Source organism: Pantherophis guttatus, chromosome 14 (genome assembly GCF_059756535.1).
Source record: "Pantherophis guttatus breed Tessera chromosome 14, ASM5975653v1, whole genome shotgun sequence".
NCBI classification, from domain to species: domain Eukaryota; kingdom Metazoa; phylum Chordata; class Lepidosauria; order Squamata; family Colubridae; genus Pantherophis; species Pantherophis guttatus.
The window spans coordinates 3,627,566-3,651,695 of record NC_142076.1 but is presented as its reverse complement, the minus strand read 5'-3'; the positions used below and the strand labels follow the sequence as shown (position 1 = coordinate 3,651,695).

The following is a 24,130-nucleotide window of genomic DNA, read 5'->3' as shown; positions in this document are numbered from 1 at the left end:
GGTTTCAGCAGGTTCTGACCAGTTCTGGAGAACCGGTAGCGGAAATTTTGAGTAGTTTGGAGAACCGGTAGTAAAAATTCTGACTGGCTCCACCCCCATCTATTCTCTGCCTCCCGAGTCCCAGCTGATCGGGAGGAAATGGGGATTTTGCAGTAACCTTCCCCTGCCACGCCCACCAAGCCACACCCACCAAGCCACACCCACAGAACCAGTAGTAAAAAAAATTGAAACCCACCACTGTACCAGAGGGCCTCTGGAGCCTGAGGAGGCCATTTTTGCTCTCCTGGAGGCTCGAGGAAAGCCTCCAGAAAATGTCCATCCTCCCCCGCCCCGCCGTGGTGCAGGAGGCTGACTAGGCCACGCCCACCATAGCCACGCCCACCCAGCAACCGGGCAGAGAACCCCTTGCTAACATTTTTGAAGCCCACTCCTGATTCTATGCCTCTGTTTATACAACCAGGGATTGTATAAAGGGAGGCAATAGTTCAGGAAGGGAGAAGCAGAAGCCCCTCTCTGCTTTTGGCGCCAAATGGCCTTTGCAAGCTGTTTGGCCCTCTGGGGCTGTGTGGTTTATCCTGCATGTTAGAGGGAGTGGTGGGCAGAGCTCAGTCCCCACCAATCAGGGCAGCAACACAGCCAACCTACCCTTTTACTTCATAAGAAGCATCTCTGGACGCTGCAGGGATTGTCCGACACGCAGGACTAAAACACAGGACCCGTGAGTGCGGGCAGGGTTAAACCAAGACCATAGGAAACCCCCTCCCCCCCAGAATTCTAGCTTTCCATGCTCCCCTCCTTGTGGGGAAGGGCCAAGCTCTCCACTTAAGCAATCCTTCAATATCCCCTCCACTGCCAAGCAAAGCATATTTGCAGGAGACAACAGGGCTGAGTCAGGGGGTGCCTGGCCCCGAACTGGCACCTTCCCAGACAGCATGGCCTTTGCTGGTGATGGTAGAAGACCAAAAGTAGAGAGGGGCCTCCCTGAAGAGAACTCTGTTAGAACGACCCGCTCTTCACTTCCTTCTAAAAAAATCAGAAGTTTTAGATATCAAAAGAAGTGAAAGGAACGCTGAGAAAACACGAAGACCCACAAAGAATAAGCAGCATCATGCCGATGTCGGGGGTGGGTGGGTAGGTGGGAGGAAGAGAGAGAGAGAGAGAGAGAGAGAGAGAGAGAGAGAGAGAGAGAGAGATCAAAGAAGAGGCAGCTGATGGGACTCTTCACACCCTGAAAGTCTGGGAATTGCCAACAGGTGGCCGAGTAGAAGGGAGTGGTGGCCCTCTGGTGGCCACTACTAGCAACAGGAATATTATTTGACCGACCTCCAAGATTTTGGCCAGTTTCTTGCTATTCTTCAGTTCCAGGGAAGCATTGTAGATGCACTCATAGCTGGCCGTAATCTCCTCCACCTTCTCCTGCAGGGTTGTCTTGAAGTGAAGGCTGCACAGGCGGGTTTTATACTCAGGCACCAAAAGCATCTGGAAGAGAAGGAAAAGAAGGTCTATGGAGATTCTCAGTCATCCAGGTCCTGGTTGTCCCAAAGGTGCTTTTTCAGGAGGCAACTGGACTTTCTTGGTTTTTCTTTTGAAGACGTTTCGCTTCTCATCCAAGAAGCTTCTTCAGCTCTGACAGACTGGTGGGGAATGGAAGGATTTATATTCCTTGCAGACAGCTGGTCATTTGCATCCTTTTAGAGGGTCGTTGAGGCCACTTGGAGATTTATCAGTGTCCTCAGGGTCACCTGAGTGGTGCTCCTGGTTCCTGTAGTCTGCAGTTTTTCCATGTCAACCATAACCTGGATGACTGAGAATCTCTACAGACTTTTAGCTATGCAATTTGGGATGAACACCCTTGGAGTGGTGTGGGAGTAGGAATGGATTTCCAGAGGAAAAATTGCAGACTACAGAAACCAGGAGCACCACTCAGGTGACCCTGAGGACACAGATAAACCTCCAGGTTTATGAATCCTGACACCTGCATCTTGTCCAACACAACCTGGGCCACAGTCGCCAGAGCCCCACATTCGTCTTGGTTTACCTTTGGGTTGGTGAGAGGGTTACTCCAACACCAATCGCCCCAAAGAGGTTTTCCACAGATAATGTATTGTCCCCAATTCGGGTCTGAGCCTGGTGCCGAAGCCAATGGTGGACGCCAGACACGAGGTGCAGGTTTTCTGTTTGCTTTTTATTGGAGTACTCCAAGGAAAAGGGTTCTTGGCCAAAATGCCAAGAACCAAGAACAAAGGATTAAGTAAGCTTTATACATTTTCATTAAAGGAGAAGGCAGGACAAGGCGAGAAATATAATCTAATAAACATTTTAGTAATAATTCTACAATTTGTTCTATTGTTCTCTAGCTGTCCCTATTCCTAAGACTTGGCTAATAAACACCCCAGGAGTTATCTAATACACATTTTATTGGCTGCAGGCCATCACAATTCCTAATTTTTATCTGAGGCCTGCAAGTTGTCTAACTCTTGTTACTTTTATCAGCTTTCTAACTACCCAGAATTGTTACAAGATTTACACGTGCATATTTCCTGTAGATAAGCGTTCTTTGTTCTTGCCAGACACACTCCACAATTAGTCTTCCTGATTTACTTTTTTTTTTTTATTGAAAAGTTTTACAAAAAGTTTACATATTTCCCCCCCCTTCCCTACCTCAACCTCCCCCCTCCCCCCCTCCCCTTCCCAGAACAAATTACAGGGTATAAACTTCAACAATCATAATCAATCCTAATCTAAACAATTATGACATTTCACATCTCTTGTTTCTTCAATTCCCTAATTACCCGCCTAGCTTTATTACTTAAAGACACACTAAATATCTATATAATCATTCATAACCTATCTGCAATTTCTTATTCCGATATTTATTTTGAATATAATCTATCCACCTTCTCCAGTCTCTTAAATATCTTTCATTTGAATGATCCTTCAGGTACGCCGAGATTTTTGCCATTTCCGCTAGATTTATAACTTTCATTGTCCACTCTTGGATTGTAGGTAAACCTTGCTTCTTCCAATATTGTGCCACCAACAGTCTTGCTGCAGTTATTAAATTCAAAATCAATTTAGTCTCTATAACTGTACAATCCGTAACTATACCCAAAAGAAACAGCTGTGGTGTAAATTTCAACCTCTTTTTAAGAATATTTTGTAAAATCCACCAGATTTTAATCCAAAACGCTTTAACCTTTTTACATGTCCACCAAATGTGAAAATAAGTAGCATCCTCACAATTACATCTCCAACATTTTGGTTGTACATTCGGATACATACGAGATAACTTTTTTGGATCTAGATGCCATCTATAAAACATTTTATAAAAGTTCTCCCTTAAATTTTGCGCTTTGGTAAATTTCACATTTGTTACCCATATTTTCTCCCACGTTTCCATCATTATTGGCTGTTCAAAATTCTGCGCCCATTTTATCATACAGTCCTTAACTAGCTCTGTTTCTGAGTCCATCTCTATCAGTATATTATACAATCTTTTTATATGCATTGGGCTTTGATCTCTAATTTGTTTAATTAAATTTTCGTCACTTTGTATAACACCAATTTTCTGGTCTTTTCAAACATGAAACCATGTTTGAATTATTTTCTCCTCTTTCAACACATTCACAGATTTTAATTTTAATATACCTCCCTCCATAATGAGAATATCTTTATACGTAATTACATCCTGTCTACATTCTATACTCGTATTCTCTATTGCGTGCCTGGGTGCTGTCCATATAGGTATTTTTTCATTTAACTTATATTGATATTTCTTCCAGACACGCAATAAAGCATTTCTCAGTATATGACTCTTAAATGCTCTGTCCACCCTTTTTTCATACACTAAATAAGCATGCCAACCATAGACCAGATCATACCCTTCAATATTCAATATCCTTCCATTTGTTAAATTAATCCAATCACTAATTGCTGATAAAACAGCTGCTTCATAGTACAATTTTAAATTTGGCATTTTCAGTCCTCCTCTTTCTCGTATGTCCTGCATTATTTTCAATTTTATCCTTGGTTTCTTACCTTGCCATACGAACTTATTAATACCTTTCTGCCACTCTTCCAGGTTGGCATCCTTTTTTAGTATTGGTATCATTTGAAAGAGGAACAAAAACCTAGGCAACACATTCATTTTTATAACTGCTATTCTACCCAACAAGGACAATTGTAGTTTTTTCCAATTATCCATTTCAACTTGTATTTTATGCCATATCAATTCATAATTATACTTATACAATTTACCATTAGAAGATGCAATATAAACTCCTAAATACTTGACTTTTTTAACTATTTCACATCCCGTTACCCTTTGTAACTCCTCTTTTTGATTAGCTGTCATATTTTTAACTATCATCTTTGTTTTTCCAATGTTTATCTTAAACCCAGATACTTGACCATACTGTTTTATTATATCAATCAAAACCTTTGCTGATTCCACTGGATGAGTTAAGGTCATAACCAAATCATCTGCGAATGCCCGTATCTTATATTCATAATCTCTAACTTCCTGATTTACTTTCAAGTGTGTGTCATGACCTGGCTTTATTTAGCATACAGCCCATCAAATGCACCCATCCTCAGATTTTTCAGGGGCTGCTAAACGCTTTCATGTCATCCCCGACCCCCCTTGACCCCCAACTGGACCGCTCTCGCCTCTCCCCCCCCCCCCAAACAGACTTTGCCGGCACCTCGCTCAGACTCACCTGCAGGACAAACTGGTCCGGCTCGCTCAGCTTGCTGGGGTCTCCCTGGTAGCTGTGGAAGTGCTGCACCTCCTTGGCGTCAGGCGCGAAGAGCAGCAGCTGCTTGATGTGGGAGGCTTCCAGGCGGTCGCTGTCCATGCTCAGGAGGATCCGGCGCAGCTCGATGTGCGAGAGCTTGAGGTGCGCAATCAAGATGGCTGGCCGGAGGAGGAGAAAAGCATCAGCCAGGACACTGGGTGGACTTTGCCGAAGCGGCTTTGGTTTCTCAGCCAGGACTGGCCAAGACCATACGGATGCGCCCTCCCCCCATCCAGCAGGGCAGCACAAGGTCTCGACTGTCCTGTCGTCACCCCACCCCACCCCACCCAGTGACATTCAAGCAAGGACGGTGGCACTTTCTGCCACAGACCTGTTTATTCTTTAAGTTTATCATCAAATGTTTTCCAGAAACGACTGGAGGGCCATTGGTCCAGAGTGGCATGAGGATTCCTGTACTGGGTTGGTCTAGAAGGCCTCCAAAGGCCCTTCCAACCCTCTGACTGATATAGTAGTATAGCCTTTATTGTCATTGCACATCAGTATACAACGAAATTGGTTTTAGCCTCACTGGTGCAACCCATGACAAAAAATACAAACAGCATAAATAGTATAAAGAATAATCCCTATGCAAGTTATTAGGGGGGGGGGAGAAAAAGAAAGAAAAAGAAAAGTTAGTCATATGTTTCTGCGTGTGGATGGAGTGATTGTGGTTGTGTTTAAGAGTCTGACAGCCCAAGGATAGAAACTATTTTTAAACCTATTTGTTCGGCTGGCTATGCTTTGATGTCTTCTGCCCGATGGTAGAAGTGCGAAGAGACCCTGACCAGGCTGTGAATCATCTCTGAGTATCTTCCTTAGTCTGCTAAAGCAGAGAGACCTGGCAATGTCATCCAGTGGGCTTAGAGGGCAACCAGTGGTGAAAATTTGCTACTACCGGTTCTGTCAACGTGGCTTGGGGGGGGGGGGTAATGTGACTGGGTGGGCATGGCCAACCTTTTTTTTTTACTTTTAAAAGCATTTTTTCTACAACCTCTTCAGGCAAAAAAAAAAATGCTTTTAAAAGTAAAAAAAAAAGCCTCTGATGATTGCACAGCTCAGCTGGCATCGTCAGAGCCTTTTAAAAGCATTTTTTAAACAACCACTTCAGCCGAAGAGGTTGTTAAAAAAATGCTTTTAAAAGCCTCTGATGATCCCAGCTGAGCTGCGCAATCATCAGAGGCTTTTTTTTCTTTTAAAAGCATTTTTTTTTGGCTGAAGAGGTTGTAGAAAAAATGCTTTTAAAAGTAAAAAAAAAAGCCTCTGATGATTGCACGGCTCAGCTGGGCATGGGCGGCGGGAGGGGGAGGAGAGATTTTTGTTACCAGTTCTCCGAACCACCCGCCGCCATCGCTACCGGATTGGGCGATCCGATTCGAACTGGGATCATTTCACCCCTGAAGGCAACCAATGGTTTCTTGTGTTGAATTGATCACTCGCTGTAGTGCCTTCCTGTCTGGAGCAGTTAAACCAGCGTACCATACTGCAATGCAGTACGCGAGGACACTTTCTATCGTGGACCGATAGAAAGAGGCAGTGGTGGGATTCAGCCAATTTGCACCACTTCGGGAGAACCGGTTGTTAACTTTCTAAACAGTTTGGCAAACTGGTTTTTGGAAGAAATCATTAGGGCAGAGAACCGATTGTTAAATTACTTGAATCCCACCACTGGAAAGAGGTCATCAGCTGTTGTTCCACCTGATTTTTTCGCAGGACTCTGAGGAAATGAAGTCTCTGTTGGGCCTGGCCAATCACCAGGGACATGTGGTTTTTCCAGGTGAGATCTTGACTAATAAGCACTCCCAAGAATTTAAAAGAGGAAACCCTCTCCATACAGCCCCCCCCCCCCTCGATATACAGTGGGACAGGTTCCTCTCTGTGCTTCCGGAAATCTAGCACCATCTCCTTTGTCTTACTAGTATTTAGATGTAAGTCGTTTTTTGAACGCCATGCGGATACCTTCTGGACTTCTTCCCTGTATGCTGATTCGTCCCCTCCATTTATGAGACCCAGCACCGTTATATGATATCTTACCTTTCCTCCAGGAGTATGGGATGGTGTGGGTAACTGCAGGATGTAGTTAGAAAGATCGAGACAGTGGCAGCAATGGGGCAATCCAAGCACCCCATTTTTTTAAATGTGCACACCTATGGATACCCCCAGCTTGGGCAAAGTTTCTGTCTACCTGTCCATTGCCCTGAGGTCTTCTCCACACACACCCTGGCCCGCCGGCTGTTACTCACCTGTGTTGTAGGCCTTTTTGTGGGACAGAATCTCAACCAGGTGCTTTTTTTTAAGGGGCTCCGGCAAGGGGCTCGGCTCTGGAAGAGAAACTGAAAGGTTTAATGTGAGATAAGGAGAGGGTCCAAGAGGCCTTGGGAAGGAGAAAAAAATGAAGCTGTAGGACTGGCATGACATGCATTGTGCATCCTGGAAGTTCCTGGCGGGCACCCACAGCATCCCAGGACAAGTTGGAATCTCCAAGTCAAAGGCATGAGATGCTCAGAACATCTCAGTCCCAGCCAGCATCAGCACCCCCTAATTCCCCATTGCTTCTTGGGGGGGGGAAGACTCCTCATCTTCACTTTTCACAGCCTGAACCTCTTCACCTGGCTTCCCCAACTGGCCCACCCAGAATGTCACCTTTGCCTTCATGTCCCTCTGGCATGACCAACCCCAGTCCAAGGCTCAAAAGGGAAACTCAACAACAGGCACAATGATCTGCCTCCAAGCTTAGAGGCAGTCTACCTTTGAAAACCAGTTCTGGAGAGCAATGGTGAGGATGTTTGTGGGTTTCTAAAGACCTATAAGGGGGAGCCCAAGCACTGCTGGCTGAGGGGTATCCTTAAATTTGTGAGCCATGAACTTCCCAGTAGCCATAAGGAAGTCCCTTTCGGCTTCAGGTTGCCTCTTCATATGGGATTAATGATTACAGCCAAATATATTTATTTATTCATTTATTAGTTAGAGAACCAGTTTAGTGCAGTGGTTACAAATCCCAAACCACTCCTGAAAAACCTTCACAAAGAAACTGAAGGGACCAGTCCAGGCCGACATCAGGAGTCAAAAATTGATTTGAAGGTCCAAATAAGAAGTTAGTGAATTCCTGGAGCTCGAGGCATTATATATTCTACCCACATTTTTCTTCAAACAACCACCCAGTCAGGTAGGTTGGGGGTGGAGGGAAGAGCACAACTGGCCAACATGACCCCATCAGCTTCTCTGGCCACAGGTGGGTTTGAACCTGGGCCGCCTGCATCTTCAACTAGCCCCGTAACTTCCAAGACGTTGCAAGGGTCACTGCCATGATGGACATCCCATCCGCTGAACGACAGAAAGGGGCTCTTCAAAACCTCTCTTCATCAGCCTCTGAGTTATCACTCCAGTGACATCCAGAATGGCCAGAGCAAAGGCTGGGCATTATGGGGGGATGAAGTTTTTATCATATCTGGAGAGCCCGGATGGCCCCACAGAAGAGCGGAGGGAGGAAGGACTTCAGAATCCACCTGCTTTGCAAATGTGTGGATGGCTCCCCACTCCCCCCCACCCCCCCGGGAGCATTGGAGTAAAAGGCTTGGCAATTCGCCTGCCCGCCCACTCTCTGCCCAGCTGTGACCCACATACCAGCATTGGCCTAGATTTGAGGAGCAATGGGGTAGAAGCAAGCAAGAATGAGCCAGAAAAGCTCCAACAGAAAGCTAAGAGCACCCAGGAACAGCTGGGAAGCAAAGCGATGCTGCCCTGAGTCAGCAAGCAAAGGGTTTGTGGGGAAATGTCTAGGGGAGCACAGAGGCAGGAGAAGCCCCACAGAGAGAAGCAAATCCACCATGTGCACAGCCACTACCTCCAAGCCGGGTAAGAGGGGGCTACGGCTCCACCAAATACCCAGGTGAGCTGCTTCTCTTGCCCCTTGCTTTATAAAGCAAGCCCCCTTTCCCGAAGCCCCTGCTGGGCAGAGACCCCACACTCACTCGCTGGCTTCTGGGTTCCAAAAAGCAGCTCGAGATCCAGGTACTTGACCATGTCGCTTAGCTTGTCATAGTCCGAATCCTCCCCGAGCTAGGCCAGGAAGGAAGAAACAGGCAGTCATACACCAAGAGCCAAATTGACCCTTGGCTCTTCTAAGGGCCCTGGGGCCTCCTGGCCGATGCCCACTCAGCCCAACTGCCGGCTGCCCAGCACTTTGCACTAAATCCCCTGCCTGGCCCCCACCAAGCAAAGGTTGGCACCAAGGCCACAAAGGAACCTGGAGGAGGAGTTACTGACAAGCCCACCTGCCTCTCCCCAAACAGCCAGGCATGCAACTGAAATGACCAGTTCTTCTTTGGGGACCAAATATTGCTTATTTATCTCTCCCCCCCCCTCAAAAGCAACAAGAGGACAATCTGCAGAAAGGGTGGGGCATCTCCCTGCCCAAATGGCTTTATAATCAAGGCCTCTAGTGCCCCACGGTGCCCCAAATGCACTTTGCATGCCTTTTTTGTAACTGTAGAAATATACACGGAAAGAATAAGGAAAGCTTAGCACAGCATTCAAAATCATATCATTAACTGGCATAGGTTGTGGCAAGGTGTACACACACATCAGGCATTTTAATCAGTCAGAGTGGAAAGCTCAGAGGATTTCTATAACAGTACCAGAGTTGGAAGGGACCTTGGAGGTCATCTAGTCCAACCCCCTGCTCACACAGAAGACCTGTACTAGGGATTTGAACCGTCGAACTGCCGACCTTTCTGATCGACAAGCTCAGTGTCTTAGCCACTTGAGCCACCTAGTCAAGATTTCCACAAAGCAGGGCCCAGGGTGGGAGGAGACGGGGTTATCATGCGGTCAGGCAGGAAAGACCAGGTCCACACATGAAGGTTCAATTAAGCTGATTTATTTGCCTATGCACAGAATCTTCTCAGCTAATGGTTAGCGCTTGGTTGGAGTTAGAGAAGGGTCAACAGCAACTCAAGGGGGATTGACTTAGTTTGCTTCTGGCTATGTAGGGATTCTAGGCTGATTCCTCTTTTCACTCCGCCTCCCATCTGGTCCTGCCATTCCTTGTCCTACACATGCACCTCCATTGGGGCTCTGATCCTACCTGACCCCAGATGGTGCCTTCCGAGTTCTCCACCTGCTCCCAGCGCAGCCGCTTAACACTCATGTGGTTGGACTCATTCCTGTGGTGAACGCTTCCTTGTAGCATCGGAGGGGGCACACAGGGCATTGGGGGAGGAAGGGGAGGGGGAGGAGGGGGAGGAGGTAGGGTGAGCTGAGCTGTGGGGTGGGGGCCGGAGGGACCGCTCTGGGCTGCCTCCATGGCCCTGGGCTCTTCCTGGGGGTCGTGGAACTGCGGAGGTCTGGGGGGTGGGCTGATCGGAGGTGGGGGGAGGTGGTCTGACAAGATGGAGTAGGTCAGGGAACTCCCTTCGCTGCTGCTCAAGCCGTCGCTGGCACTGCTGCGGTCATTGGCCATGTAGCTGCCCTGGTCATCGTGGAAACTCATCTGGGGAGAGAAGGGCAGGGATGGGCAGGTAAGGCACAGGGCATCCCAACTTCACAAGCACATTGTATCATTTGGACAGGTGTGGAGGGAGCATCTGTCTCCAGGAAAAGGGGACAAACATATACAATAAACAAATGCCATCCCCCCCCCATCTTCACCCTCAGAAAATATGATTCTTTTCAGAGTTGTTGGTCTGTGGCAGGGGTGCTATTCAGCAGGTTCTGACAGGTTCTGGAGAACCAGTAGCGGAAATTTTGAGTAGTTCGAAGAACCTTCAAATACCACCTCAGACTGGCCCCAGAGTGGGGAGGGAATGGGGATTTTGCAATATCCTTCCCCTGGAGTGGGGTGGGAATGGAGATTTTGCAGTATCCTTCCCCTGGAGTGGGAGAGGAATGGAGATTTTACAGTATCCTTCACCTGCCACGCCCACCAAGCCACACCACACCCACCAAGCCATGCCCACAGAACTGGCAAATATCACCTCTGGCTGGCCCCAGAGTGGGGTGGGAATGGAGATTTTGCAGTATCCTTCCCCTGCCATGCCCACCAAGCCACACCACGCCCACAGAACTGGTAGTAAAAAAAATAGAATTCCACCACTGGTCTGTTTCCACCCCACATCACAAATAAGGTTGGCTGATTTGTTGTGGATGGTCAATTAAGTTAAAGGGTTTTAATGTAAGATTTGAATATGATGATGCATATTGCATATAGTACAACAGAATAACAGATGAAATGTGAAATGGAAATTTGGTTTAATTCTGAAGACAATTTAAATTAAGAGACAAAATTGAAACATTAAAAAGCAGGATGGGGATTTTGAGAAATATATTTTGAAATGGAGAAATAAGATAATGAATTGATGTTATTGTGAGAGATTAGGAATTAAGGGCAGATAGTGATACTGTTTATGTATTATGTATTAAGAAGAGATTAAGATAAGATAAAGAAGTATGGAAAAAAGAATATTATGGCTGAAATTGGAAACATGTAAAATGCACTTGGAAAAAAAAAGAACAATATGGTAGAAGCTGAAATAACAAGATATGGTGAAAAATGATTAATTTGTGATAAAGAATTATATAAAAGAAATTAATATGGAAAAAATGGGAAGATTGGAATAGATTATAAAGATTAATATATCTAAGATGTATCAGATGGACCTGGTCAACACTCATGTTCATAAAATTTGTATGATGAAAGAAAAATTCTAATAAAACTAGTTTACAAAAAAAAGGGGGGTTTGGCTGATTTGTGGTTGCGATTGCAATGGGAATCGCAATGCTGATCCAGTCAGGATCAGCATGTGGTTAGACCTTAGCATGTGGTTCATCTTAAGCCACCAAAGGTTTTATTGGTTGGACAGAGTCTATAGGGGAAGAGGAAGGGTGACTCTTATGCCACCCCTGACAAATTGGCATCTGGTGGGCACATTAAAATGGCCAGGAGAAGGCATCTTCCTCCCTTGCTCTCCATGTGCCTGCCCCAGGAGGTGGAATGGGACAACTTGTCATGGCCAACTCGCCATGGCCAATTTGCCACAGGACAACTCACCCAGGCCAACTCACCGTGGGAAACTCGCTGCGGAACAATTCAACAATTCAATTTAATTATTTAAAATTATTTAAAAATTATTTTAGTTTTTTTACCATTCACATTTCATTTTGTCCTTCCTTTGGCATCCTTTCTTTAATGATGATATTTCACCATTTCTTCAGTATTAGTCTAACATGGCGAATTGTCCCATAGCAAGTTGGCCATGGTGAGTTGGCTGTGATGAGTTGGCCGTGGCGAGTTGGCCATGATCAGTTGGCTGTGGCGAGGTGGCCATGATGGCTTGGCCATGGTGAATTGGCCATGATGAGTTGGCCATGGTGAGTTGGCTGTGATGAGTTGGCCATGATGAGTTGGCCATGGCAAGTTGGCCATGATGAGTTGGCCGTGGTGAGTTGGCCATGATCAGTTGGCTGTGGCAAGTTGGCCATGATGACTTGGCCATGGCGAGTTGGCCATGATGACTTGGCCATGGCGAGTTGGCCATGATGAATTGGCCATGGCAAGATGACTGCAGCAACTTGTCCTAGACCCCAGGAGATGTCTACCTGGAAGAGGCTTTCCTGTCCTCTGAAGTCCTTTGAGATACTTGCTTAATTCCTCCTGGGGTTTCCACAGCCTGAGGTCAGAAAGTCAGGATGGTGATTACAATGGTGTGTTTGAAGCTCTATTTGCTTTTTATATGTCCTACGTGCTTCAATCATAGTTGTGGCCACCATCTTGACTTTTTGACGACATCCTGTGTGTGGACAACTCTGATTCACCCTGGAGAGGAGCTGCTGTTTTCCAGGTGGAACACCCAGCATCTTCTTCTGGCCTTCAGAACGGGAAGGACCAAAATCAAGGTGGGGATTTTTTTTGCATTATTGGAAGATGAAAGTGTCAAAAAAAGTCCATAGAGGCTTAAGACCCCCCACTTCAGGTTTGCAAAATTCCTTTTTTGAATTAGGTCCCAGTCCCTTCCAGATTCAAAGTGTGGCCCCCCCAATAGACAACCCAACACCTAAGATGCCAAATTTATACTCTGCTTCTTTCAAGCAGGGGCCTCCAACCTTGGCAACTTTAAGACGTGTGGACTTCAACTCCCAGAATTCCCCAGCCAGCTGGCTGGCTGGGGAATTCTGGGAGTTGAAGTCCACACGTCTTAAAATTTTCTTAAAATTGCTAAGGTTGGAGATCCCTGTTTTAGAGGAGGACATTTTGGCCTGCAGATCCTTCTTGTATTTTAATTCTCTTTCCATCTGTTAATCACAGAGCCTCTCGAGTGTGCATTTTATGTTTCAGTAAACAAAATAAAGACCCATTTGGCTCCCCCCCCCAAGCCTGTTGTTTTTCTCTTCCTTTTGATGTTTACTAGCACACAGATGGCTCCAAACTGTCAAACTGAAAAGCTGTTACAACCAGTCCCATAAATACGTTGCCGTAAGAAGAATCCTGACAAAGACGTCAGCATAAAAACTGATTTGCTTCTCATATACAAAATTTGCCTCTCATATACATATACAGAATTACATAGTTGGAAGGGACCTTAATCCAATCATCTACCCAAGAAGGAGACTCTACTACACCATTCTGGATAAATAGCTGTCCAGACATAGAACCCAGAACATAGAATAATAGAATTGGAAGGGACTTTGGAAGTCTTCTAGTCCACCCCCCTCCACCATTTCAGACAGATGGCTGTCCAGTCTCTTCTTCAAAGCCTCCAGTGATGGAGCACCCACAACTTCTGAAGGCAACGTCTGTTCCACGGATTAATTGTTCTCACTCTAAAGGAAGTTTCTCCTTAATTCCAGGCTGCTTCTCTCCTTGGTTAGTTTCCAGCCATTGTTTTTCATCTCGCCTTTTGGTGTTTTGCAAAATAGTTTGACACACACACACACTCTCATCTTTTGTCATTTGTCGAATGATGGAGGGATTCAAGCCAGCTTCTCTTACCCAGCTTGGCATTAGCTAGAGTTGACAAACTCTGCTGCATCAACTGGGGCCGTTTGGAACCCAAAGATCTTAAAACAGATCCAAAGATAAGTCCCTTCCAAGATGAGTGGGTGACTCCAGGGCCACAACTCTGCAGATCTTGGGGTTGCCTATGAAAGATGGGCCCCCTGCAGTATTTTCGTGGTGGCGCAGTGGTTAGATTGCAGTACTGCAGGCTACTTCTGCTGACTGCCGGCTGCCTGCAATTTGCCAGGTCGAATCTCACCAGGCTCAAGGTTAACTCAGCCTTCCAGCCTTCCGAGGCGGGTAAAATGAGGACCCAGATTGTTGGAGGCAAGAGGCTGACTCTGTAAATCGCTTAGAGGGGGCTGTAAATCTCTATGAAGTGGTATATAAGTCTAAGTGCTAGTGCTATTTTCCTTCCTTCCTTCCTTCCTTCCTTCCTTCCTTCCTTCCTTCCTTCCTTCCTTCCTTCCTAATGGTTAGAATGCAGTATAGAAGGCTGACTCTACCCACTGCTAGCAGTTCAATCCTTACCAGGCTCAAGGTTGACTCAGCCTTCCAGCCTTCCGTGGTGGGTAAAATGAGGACCCAAATTGTTGCGGGAGAGGGGCAATGTTCTGACTCTGTAAACCGCTTAGAGAGGGCTGTAAAGCACTGTAAAATGGTATATAAGAATAAATGCTATTTTTCTTCTTCCCAGATTCATTTCCAGCTCTGGGATTACTCAGTGGCCTCCCATCCCAGCACTAACTAGCTCAGCCTAGGTTTGCGAGGTGACGCCCTCCTGCCCACGCACAGGAATTTGCATTCAGGAGGGAGCCAAGGCCACACAGGTGTTTACGGAGAGGTCTTTTGGGGCTTTAGCAAACGTTCTCGTTTCTTGCAAGAGTGCTCGAAGGGCAGTGCATGGGTGTGGAACTTGTGGGGGGTTCACAGGTGCTGTGAAATCAGCCAATTCCCAGTGCAATAATGCTGAAGTACAAGAAACAAGAATGATAAAAGAGATAAGCAGGACCAAGCCTCCCTTTCCAGCCTGTGGGGGCATCGGGCTGTATTTGTGCTGTTTTCAAGAAAAGTCTGGAAGATTTATTCATCCAGAATGGCATTAAGGCAGGGGTGGGATTGAAAAATTTTAGCAACCAGTTCTCTGCCCAGTTGCTGGGTGGGTGTGGCCATGGGAGCGTGGCCTAGTCGGCTTCCTGCACCATGGCATGGGGGGGGGGGTTTCGCCCTCCCCAGGCTCCGGAGGCTATCCTCAAGCCTCCGGAAGGGCAAAAACGGCTTCCCCCAGGCTCTAGAGGCCTTCCGGAGGCCGGACATGGGCCTGTTTCCAGACTTCCGGTACTTCATGTAGGCCTGTTTTTCACCCTCCCGGAGCCTCCGCACAGGTCCTGCATTTTCCTGGTATCCAAAACGGGCCACAGTAGTTACAAGGATTAGCTGATCCCACCCACCCTGGGAGGGGCAGGGTGGGCGGGATCAGCCAGTCCTTGCAACTACTGGTTCAGCGAACCAGATTAAAATTAACATCCGGTTCCCCCGAACCGTTCCGAACCACCCCTGCATTAAGGGTTTCTGTAGGGGACTAGCATGTGCTGGCTGAGGAATTCTGGGAGTTGAAGTCCCCATGTCGTAAAGTTGCCAAGGTTGCAGACCCCTGGACTAGAAGACCTCCAAGGTCCCTTCCAACTCTAGGATTCTAGGCTATTCGGTAGCCAGTTTCAATTACTTTTTAGTAATATCAAGGCTCACATTACAGGTGGCCCTTGACTTACGACCACAATTAAGCCCAAACGTTTTGTTGCTAAACGAGATCATTATCAAGTGAATTTTGTCCCATTTTACGACCTCTCTTGACACCGTTGCGAAGCGAATCTGGCAGCAAAGGGGATCACATGATCTTGGGACCCTGTTGCAACCGTCATAAATATGACTCAGTGGCCAAGCGTCTGAATTTGGATCACAAGGCAATGGACGTAAGAGTGAATAAGGGTCGTAAGTCCCTTTTCTCAGTGCCGTTGTAACTTTGAACAATCACTAAATGAACTGTTAAGTCAAGGATTACCTGACCTTGTTTAGACATACAAAACAAGGGGAGAGAACCACTTTGGAGCATCTGCCTTGGGCAACTTTTCATCCCAGGGAAAGGAAGGTTTCAAGCAGGGCCCCCCAGGGGAGGAGCCCCCCTCCCTGCAGACCCTTCCATGTGGGCCCCTTTGGCTAGAGAAGAACCTCTTGCCTTTGGAAGTTGTGGGAGCTTCATCACTGGAGGCTTTCATGAAGAAATGTCAAAAATGGCGTAGGGTCTCCTGCTTAGGCAAGGGGCTTAGACTAGATGATCTACAAGGTCCCTCCCAAGTCTATTAATCTAATAATCTAATCTCGGCCTTCCTCCCACCTCCTCGTAATCGTTCTCAGGCACCAGGAAGTCGTCCACCAGGGTGATGCGATGGCCCAGCTGCTCACTCAGCGCATCCAGGAAGCGGTCTGTATCCCGGCTGCGTGGCGGCCGCGAGAAGGTGAAGAGCTTCCTCCGGCGAGACAGGGGACTCAGCTTAGGTGACAAGGCTGGGCTGCTGTCCAGGCTGACGTAGGGGTTTGAGTCTGTGCTGCAGGGGGAAGGGAGGCCACCAGGCGAGTGGTAATAGCAAGGCTGCAGAGCAGGATCATTCTGCCAGGAAATAGTCAATCCTGATTTGCGGGTACCTGCAGAAAATACAGAAAGAGACACGCAGCCATCTGCAGCACATATGCCAACTTTTGCCCCGGGCATTTTGGTCTCTACCAACCACGGATGTTATTCAGTCAGAAAGATTCTGGTTGCACCTTTTTGGAATAACACCTTTTATTAAAATTTGCTGCAGGGTGTCGGTTGGAAAAAGGTGCTACCAGATTCCTTCTGATTTTTTTTTACCACCATGTAAAGGTTCCCCTTGCATATATGTGCTAGTCATTCCCAACTCTAGAGGGCGGTGCTCAGCTCCGTTTCAAAGCCGAAGAGCCAGCACTGTCCAAAGATGTCTCCGTGGTCATGTGGCCGGTATGACTAAACACTAAAGGCGCACGGAACGCTGTTACCTTCCCACCAAAGGTACCCACCAGTGCTGTCCGAAGACGTCTCCGTGCTCATGTAGTTGGCATGACTCAACTCCAAAGGCACAAGGAACACCAAAGCTGGTCCCTATTTTTCTACCTGCATTTTTTACATGCTTTTGAACTGCTAGGTTGGCAGAAGCTGGGACAAGTAACGGGAACTCACCCCGTTACGGGGCAGTAGGGATTCAAACCGCTGAACTGCCGACCAAGTCTTACCCACTGTGCCACTGTGTCCCATAATTTACCATCATAAACTGACACAAATCTTCCTCACACCACCAGATCCCACTGAGGCACCTTGAGGAATCTAAAATTCTTCCACACGGAACACAAAAGTGAATTTCATTTGCTTGAAACAAAAGTCCAAGGGCTGAAAATGAGGCATATTCATCTTTCACTTAAGAGAGGAAAAGAAGAAATATCAGAATATTAGCTGCTATTGAATTGACATTAGCCAGTTTGGAGAATTAAATCCACAGATAGTGTGAGGTGTCCGATGCATTTCTGGGGAAATGGGGGGAAGAGAAAAATCCTTTGAAATGATTTCCAAATGACCAACTTTGTTTTCAAATACAATTTGATATACAGTTGGGGAAGGGGATAACGGAAAGAGATGTCATTTCTTTACGACTTTCAGTGTTACCTTTTTTGGGGGGGGAAGGATAGTTCTTTTTTTTTTTAATTGAAAAAGTTTTACAAGTACAAATTTTCCCATTCCCCCCCCTTTCCCTCCCTAACCCTCCCTAGCCCTCCCCTCCTCCCATGACTTCCCCAAGGTGAAATCCAAATCCACATCATATTATATCATACTTTACCACCCATCTATTCTACCCCCTGTGTACTATACATTTCTACATGACATTAAACTATTCTACCCCCTATATACTATACATTTCTACACAACATTCAACTAAAAGCTATCTGGTACTTCCTAGTTTGATATTTATTCTGCACATAATCTATCCATTTCTTCCACTCCTATGCATAGGTCTCTTGAGTCCGGTCTTTTAAGTATGCTGATATCTTCGCCATTTCTGCAAAACTGGCCACCTTCAAAGTCCATTCTTCAATAGTAGGCATAACATCCCTTTTCCAATATTGACCAATCAATAACCTAGCTGCTGTCACCATATACAATATCAATTTTGTTTCACCCCTTGAAAAGTCCTTAACTATGCCCAATAAAAACAATTGAGGAGAAAATTTGAGTTTTTTCTTCAGAACATTTTGCATAACCTACCAAATTTTTATCCAGAATGCCTTCACTTTCTTGCAAGTCCACCATATATGATAATATGTAGCATCTAAACAATCACATCTCCAACATTTTGGTTGAACATTAGGATATATGCACGACAATTTCTTAGGATCTAAATGCCACCTATAAAACATTTTATAAAAATTTTCCCTCAAGTTCTGTGACTGCATAAATTTAACATTCTGAACCCATATTTTTTCCCACGTTTCCATCATAACTGGTTCTGCAAAGTTTTGTGCCCATTTTATCATACAAGGATAGTACTTATTGTCTGTCAGGTGAGCCTCAACACCACATTTATGATGAACATGTTTGCATTTAATTGAATTTTAAAGAGAGTCATTCTATAAAATAGCATGTCAACTTGCAAAGCATCCCTGGCCTGCTCTCGCATTGCCATAGGCAAAGGGGAATGGGAAACCGATAAAGCAGCACAGCAGCCAAAAAACGAAAGCACATTCCAGACATATCACTTTCAAGGCTGTCTCCTGGGGTTACCCACAGTGGCCGGAGAGGAGTGATCTCTACAACCCATGAAATTGCTCCATTGGCAAATGTGATTGATGACACACCCTGGGGGGGCGGGAGAAACAGGGTCATGATTGGGGCATAAGTTACGTGGGGTCAGAGTTGGCTTTACTTGGATATGTGCCGACATGAAGTTTCTAATAAATAACTGGATTTCTTTTGAAGCTTGGCTTAAGGCTCATGATTTAATTTAGGGCATCCGTCGGAACCCTGACATAGCATTTATTTGGACTTTACAGCATTATGAAGTCAATTTGGTTGCAAGTTCCTTCACTTCTGATCTTAACCTCAACCAACCAGGGAGAAAAGCTCCGGTTTTGCCTAACAAATTCCAAATCCAATTCCATCCCAAATAAATCCCCAAAAGTTGTCTCCTGTATCCCACAAGACCGGAGGAGTTACCTGCAGGTTCTGAAGCCAGAGATGATGTCCGGCACACAGGCAGGCGGCCCAACTTCCCTCCAAAACCAGCTGTCAGGCGACTTTCCAGCTCAGCATAGACTGCCGACATCTGCAAGCGGAAGGAAGGAAGGGAGCCATGTGTCGCACCCACTTCGCTGCTGACTCTTCTCCCCCACCCCACACCCTACCGCAGCCCACGTCTTAGGCTGGGCCCTCAAGAGTGTGGCTCTCACCATTTGGGGGTTGGGGGTCTCTGGAAGAGAGGTTCCATCACCTGCTTGGCGTTCTCCAGGAGCTAAACGGCTGGGCATCTCAGCGGCTTCAATGGAACCTGTAGAAAAAACAGGGGATTCTTGCAGGGATAGGGGTAACAGGTCCCCAGAGCTCCATCTGGAGCAGGGGTCTCCAACCTTGTCAACTTGAAGCCTGGAGGACCTCAACTTCCAGAATTCCCCAGCCAGCTTCAAGTTGACAAGGTTGGAGACCCCTGGTCTGGAGGGTCTTCAAGATTGATGGTTTGCGTCTTCTTCTGCTTAAAGCAGAAACGTCCCGGATCCAGAGCTCTGTCAGGCTTCCAGGGAGCTCTCACCCTTCGAGCCCCAGAATTGTTCCTGGGGCGCCTTGGGAGCTCTACCTACGCCCGTCTGCTCTCTTCCTCCCCTTTTCCCGGGGAGAAAGTTTCCGAGCCGCTAGACAGCTGATTTGCGCTGTTCTAGTGGCTTTACGAGATCGCGGGGCTGGCGCTCAAGAGAAGAGCGTCTTCGGCACCTGCGGTGCCACCGGAAGTCCTGCTGTGTCACGTGATTTCCCCTTTTGCAACCGTCTCACAAGCAAAATCAATGGGGAAGCCAGATTCACTGAACTGTGAATCTGAATCAACTGTAGTGATTCACTTCAACAGCCGTAGCAAGAAAGGTCGTAAAATGGGGCGAAACTCACTTAACAAATGTCTCATTTAACAACAGAAATTTTGGAAACAGAAATTGTGGCTGTAAATTGAGGGCTTCAGATGTCCTTCATCTGAATTTATTGGAGTTTTTTATTGGCAATGTTTGCTATTGGGGGTGGGGAGGTAATTCTTGACAAAGGATATTTGGGGGTGTAGCTGATATTGTTGAGGGCTTCCATGGGTCTAGGAAGCCGTCTCTAGATTTAGTAAATAATGAAGAAAAGTAATACAGGTAGTCCTTTACTTATGACCATAACTGAGCCCAAAATTTAAGTTGCTAAGTGAGACAATGGTGGTAAGTGTGGAAAACGGTCACAAGCCACTTTTTTCAGTAGCGTCGTAACTTTGAACGGTCACTAAATGAACTGTTGTAAATCGAGGACTACCTGTAATAAGCAGTCATGGGGGTGGAGCAGAGCAAAGGCCCATTCTGGGTGGGAACAAAGCCGTGATCCAGAGGAGGAAGCAAAGGGATCAGTATGGCCACGATAGGATTCTTTGCAATTGGTCATTTGGCTCAGAGACTCGGTCTGAAGCCGGTGTTTTCTCAGCATGAGTCAGAGCTGGAGAGAGCCAAGGCCGGACACAGGAACCATCAAATCGGAATCCTGAATTGGAACAAATCTGTTCTGGAGCAGAGCTGGCAGCAGACTCAGACAGTGAGGAGGTTGGGGAGGAACATGGGCCAGTTCTGGAGTCTGGGGAGGGCTCTGAGGAGTGCTCTGCGTCGGAGGCAGAAATGGGGCCAGGGCCATCTAACAGTTATCAGCTGCCTTCGGAGTCGGACATCAGTGGGGCAGAAGAACAGCTGAAGCCTCTTCCCAAGGTGCGCATGCACAGAGCTGCCAGGAGAAGGGAACAGCTAAGGAACAAGGGCCGACTCAGGAGTAAAGCCACAGGTGGATGGTGAATAGCCCCTCCCATAGGGAATAAAGAGGAGTGAAGGGGAGGGGAGTTTGCAGAAGACAATTAGTTCAATTCATGAGGGTGAAGATCTGTTCCTGACTTCTTGCCAAATAATTGCTGCTGCTACAGCCTGGCGTTTGGAAGATATTGGCCTGGCAACTCTCCAAGCCTGATAAAGGTCTGTAGTTGTGAAATCTCATGAAAGACGGTTTGCCGGAAAGACTTTGCTGGAGAGGAATTCCCTTTAACCTAAATAAAAGAGGTTTTATCGGGACGAGGAGTCGTCTTGGGAGGCCTAGGTCAGCACAAAATCTCTGTGATTTTTCTTTCCCAACCCCCTACTCATTGAGGCAAATCCGGAGCCTCTCCTGAGTAATCGGTTGATTGCTTGGATTAAGGAAGAGGAGGAAAAGGGGGGACCAGTGTGCGTGAGAAAGTCCAGGTGGCCCAGTGAAAGTTCCAGATGTTCTCCACAAAGACGAGCGGCACGCAGCTGTTAACCCACTCGAGATATTGTAGATACAATCTGAGGGGGACACAGCCAGCTCTTCGGTCATTGCAAGGCATTTGAACATCATTGTTGTGCTGGCATTGCATTTGATCAACATTTCCCCCAAAACCTCTATCTACAGAGAGGGCATATGGTCCCCCTTCCCTACCTCTGGGGGGGCAAAGCAAACAGAGGTGAGAGGGAGTTGCTGTACAAAGGAGGGGAAATAAGCCAAGGACCACCACTGCCCCAGCCCCACAACCTACCCCGGGCTTCAATGTCCTTGGGGCTATGGCTACGCAGACTCTTCCGACTCCCTGGGCCAGTCCGTAGGGAACTCCGTGGCTGCTCTTCTACTTCGGGTTCGGCAACAGCTGGGAAGAATAAGCCAGGATCTTTGCTTTAGACACCCATCAAAATTACAGATTAACAGACTTGGAAGGGACCTTGGAGGTCATCTAGTCCAACACCCCACCCAAGCAGGAGACCCTACACCATGCCTGACAAATGTCACTCCAATCTCTTCTTGAAAGCCTCCAGTGATGAAGCTCCCACAACTTCCGACGGCAAATAAAGAGGAGTCGATGTATTTCAAGACATAGGAAAATTTTTTATAATTGGTTAGAAAGGAAATACGAATAAGGGTATAGAGATAAAATAGACAGAGAATAGATGGGAGAAAACAATTAGAAAAATAGATACCCAGATGATGCCAAGTAAAAGGAGAAAGCGGGGGGGGGGGTGTAAAAGGGGAAAAAAGTGAGATATTATAAAAATGTACGCAAATGATGAAATAAAGATAATTAAAAAACTGGGGCTGCTCGAATACCACTTTAGATTGAACTGAAAAGGGAAACAACAAGAGAGAGGGGAAGGAGTAGAGAGAGAGGAAGGGAGAAGAGAGGAGAGGAGAGGAGAAAGAAGAAAGGGAAAAGGAGAGGAAGAAAAGGGAGGGGAAAGAGGAGTAGAGGAGAAGGTTAGAAGGGGAGAAGAAGAGAGGAGTGGGGGAAGAGAAAGGGAAATAGGAAAGAGAAGGAGAGAAAGAACAAAGGAAGTAGGAGGAGAAAGAGGAAGGAAGAGAAGGGGAGGAGAAGAAGAAAGGTTGGAGCAAAGGTAAAGGGTAAAAGAGCAGCCCCGAAAAAGTAAAAATTAAAAATAAAAGTTAAAAGATAAGAATGAAAAATGATGGATAAATGACTGTACACGTAAATGTGTTTATGAGAAATAAAAATAAAAAACAAAAAAAACTTTTTTTGTCCCTCCTTTGAAATCCTTTCTTTTATGGTTTGATGCCACTATTGCTTTGATATTAATGTAACTCTTGTCTCGTGGCGAGTCGGCTGTGGTGAGTTGACCATAGCAAGTTGGCTGCTCCTCTCCTTCCTCCATGCCTCTTACATACATACTGTACATGCATACATGCACACGTACCTCTTCTCACCCACTCCCCACATACCCTCCCCTCCTCCCGGGCATCTGGGCTGCTCTCTGGCTTAATAATAATCTCCTTGGAAGCAACACAGGCGTTCGCCTGTAAATAACAACTCCCAAGCTGAAGATTAAAACCTTTCATTCTAATTTTACTCTGATGAGATGAATGCCCACAATCCCTGAAAACATGCAGCTGGCCCTGAGGTTGCCACGGCAACTCAAGGAAATACCCTGCGTGAAGAAGTAGGTGCGAGTTGTTCACGGCAGAGCCCGGGTGATGCGCTAATAGCCTCCTGCCAGGCCGCCTGGTTGCCTTGGCAGCCGCTCTCTTCAGGGCCTGCACGGATCCTGCAGAGACCCAGGAGAGCAGAAGCAGCCGACGGGGCCCTGGCGCATCTCCCACTGACTCCCAGGATGGGGCCCTCGGCCTGTGAGGAGGATCTGAAACTCCTGAGTGGGCAAAGGCGCCTGGTCCCTCCATTCCCTCCTCCGGCTCTTTCCCAGGGTCTGCCCAGCTTCTGAAGGCTTCTTGGGATTTATAACCTGCACCTGGGAAACTCGACCAAACATGTTTCGAGGAGAATAGGCGGCCGGCTTTTGGCAACAGCTTTTGGTTCTTCCCGTATCTGGGTCTCATTGGGCAAATAAAAGGCCCACGAGCCAGGCTGGGTCCCCCAGCAAAGAATTTGTTATGATTTTTTTCCTAGCGGGAGGAAAGAGCAGCTCAACACTGGGCAACATCAAAGGTCAACAATGGCATTAAACCCCTTGAGCAGAAGAACATTTGTTGAGGAGGTGACTTTGCTCCTCTCTCCAAGAGTTTTCCTTCTGCTCCTCTTTCTCCCCTTTTATTCCCAGGCTGCTCCCTAAAACCTTTTCTCTGGAGCTCCTCATTGCCTCTTCTAAGCCTAAAACACCCCCTCAACCTACATCAGTGGTGGGTTTCAAAATTTTTTTACTATTGGTTCTGTGGGTGTGGCTTGGTGGACGTGACATGGCTTGGTGGGCGTGGCTTGGTGGGCATGGCAGGGGAAGGATACTGTAAAATCTCCATTCCCACCCCACTCCACAGGAAGGATACTGTAAAATCTCCATTCCCACCCCACTCCACAGGAAGGATACTGCAAAATCCCCATTCCCTCCCGATCAGCTGGGATTTGGGAGGCAGAGAATAGATGGGGGCGGGGTCAGCCAGAGGTGGTATTTACCAGTTCTCTGAACTACTCAAAATTTCCGCTACCAGTTCTCCAGAACTGGTCAGAACCTGCTGAAACCCACCTCTGGCCTA

At 46.9% G+C, this 24,130-nt stretch overlaps 2 protein-coding genes across 4 annotated transcripts in view; one reads left to right on the top strand and one right to left on the bottom strand.

Moving 5' to 3' along the window:
• LOC117667384 (hexosaminidase D-like) overlaps positions 1-24,130 on the top strand; it is a 256,224-nt gene that overhangs the window by 29,058 nt on the left and 203,036 nt on the right. The gene's annotated exons all lie outside the window — the stretch shown is intronic.
• GRID2IP (Grid2 interacting protein) overlaps positions 1-24,130 on the bottom strand; it is an 86,694-nt gene that overhangs the window by 17,464 nt on the left and 45,100 nt on the right. For 2 of the 3 annotated variants that reach the window (XM_034420568.3, XM_034420570.3), the window contains 9 exons: positions 21,678-21,785; positions 19,300-19,397; positions 19,067-19,175; positions 16,181-16,488; positions 9,880-10,284; positions 8,765-8,852; positions 7,037-7,126; positions 4,719-4,915; positions 1,324-1,479 (listed from right to left, as the gene is read on the bottom strand). In XM_034420568.3, coding sequence (XP_034276459.2) covers positions 1,324-1,479; positions 4,719-4,915; positions 7,037-7,126; positions 8,765-8,852; positions 9,880-10,284; positions 16,181-16,488; positions 19,067-19,175; positions 19,300-19,397; positions 21,678-21,785 — 1,559 coding nt within the window. The remainder of the gene's footprint in view (positions 1-1,323; positions 1,480-4,718; positions 4,916-7,036; positions 7,127-8,764; positions 8,853-9,879; positions 10,285-16,180; positions 16,489-19,066; positions 19,176-19,299; positions 19,398-21,677; positions 21,786-24,130) is intronic. The other variant, XM_034420569.3, reaches the window with a different exon arrangement.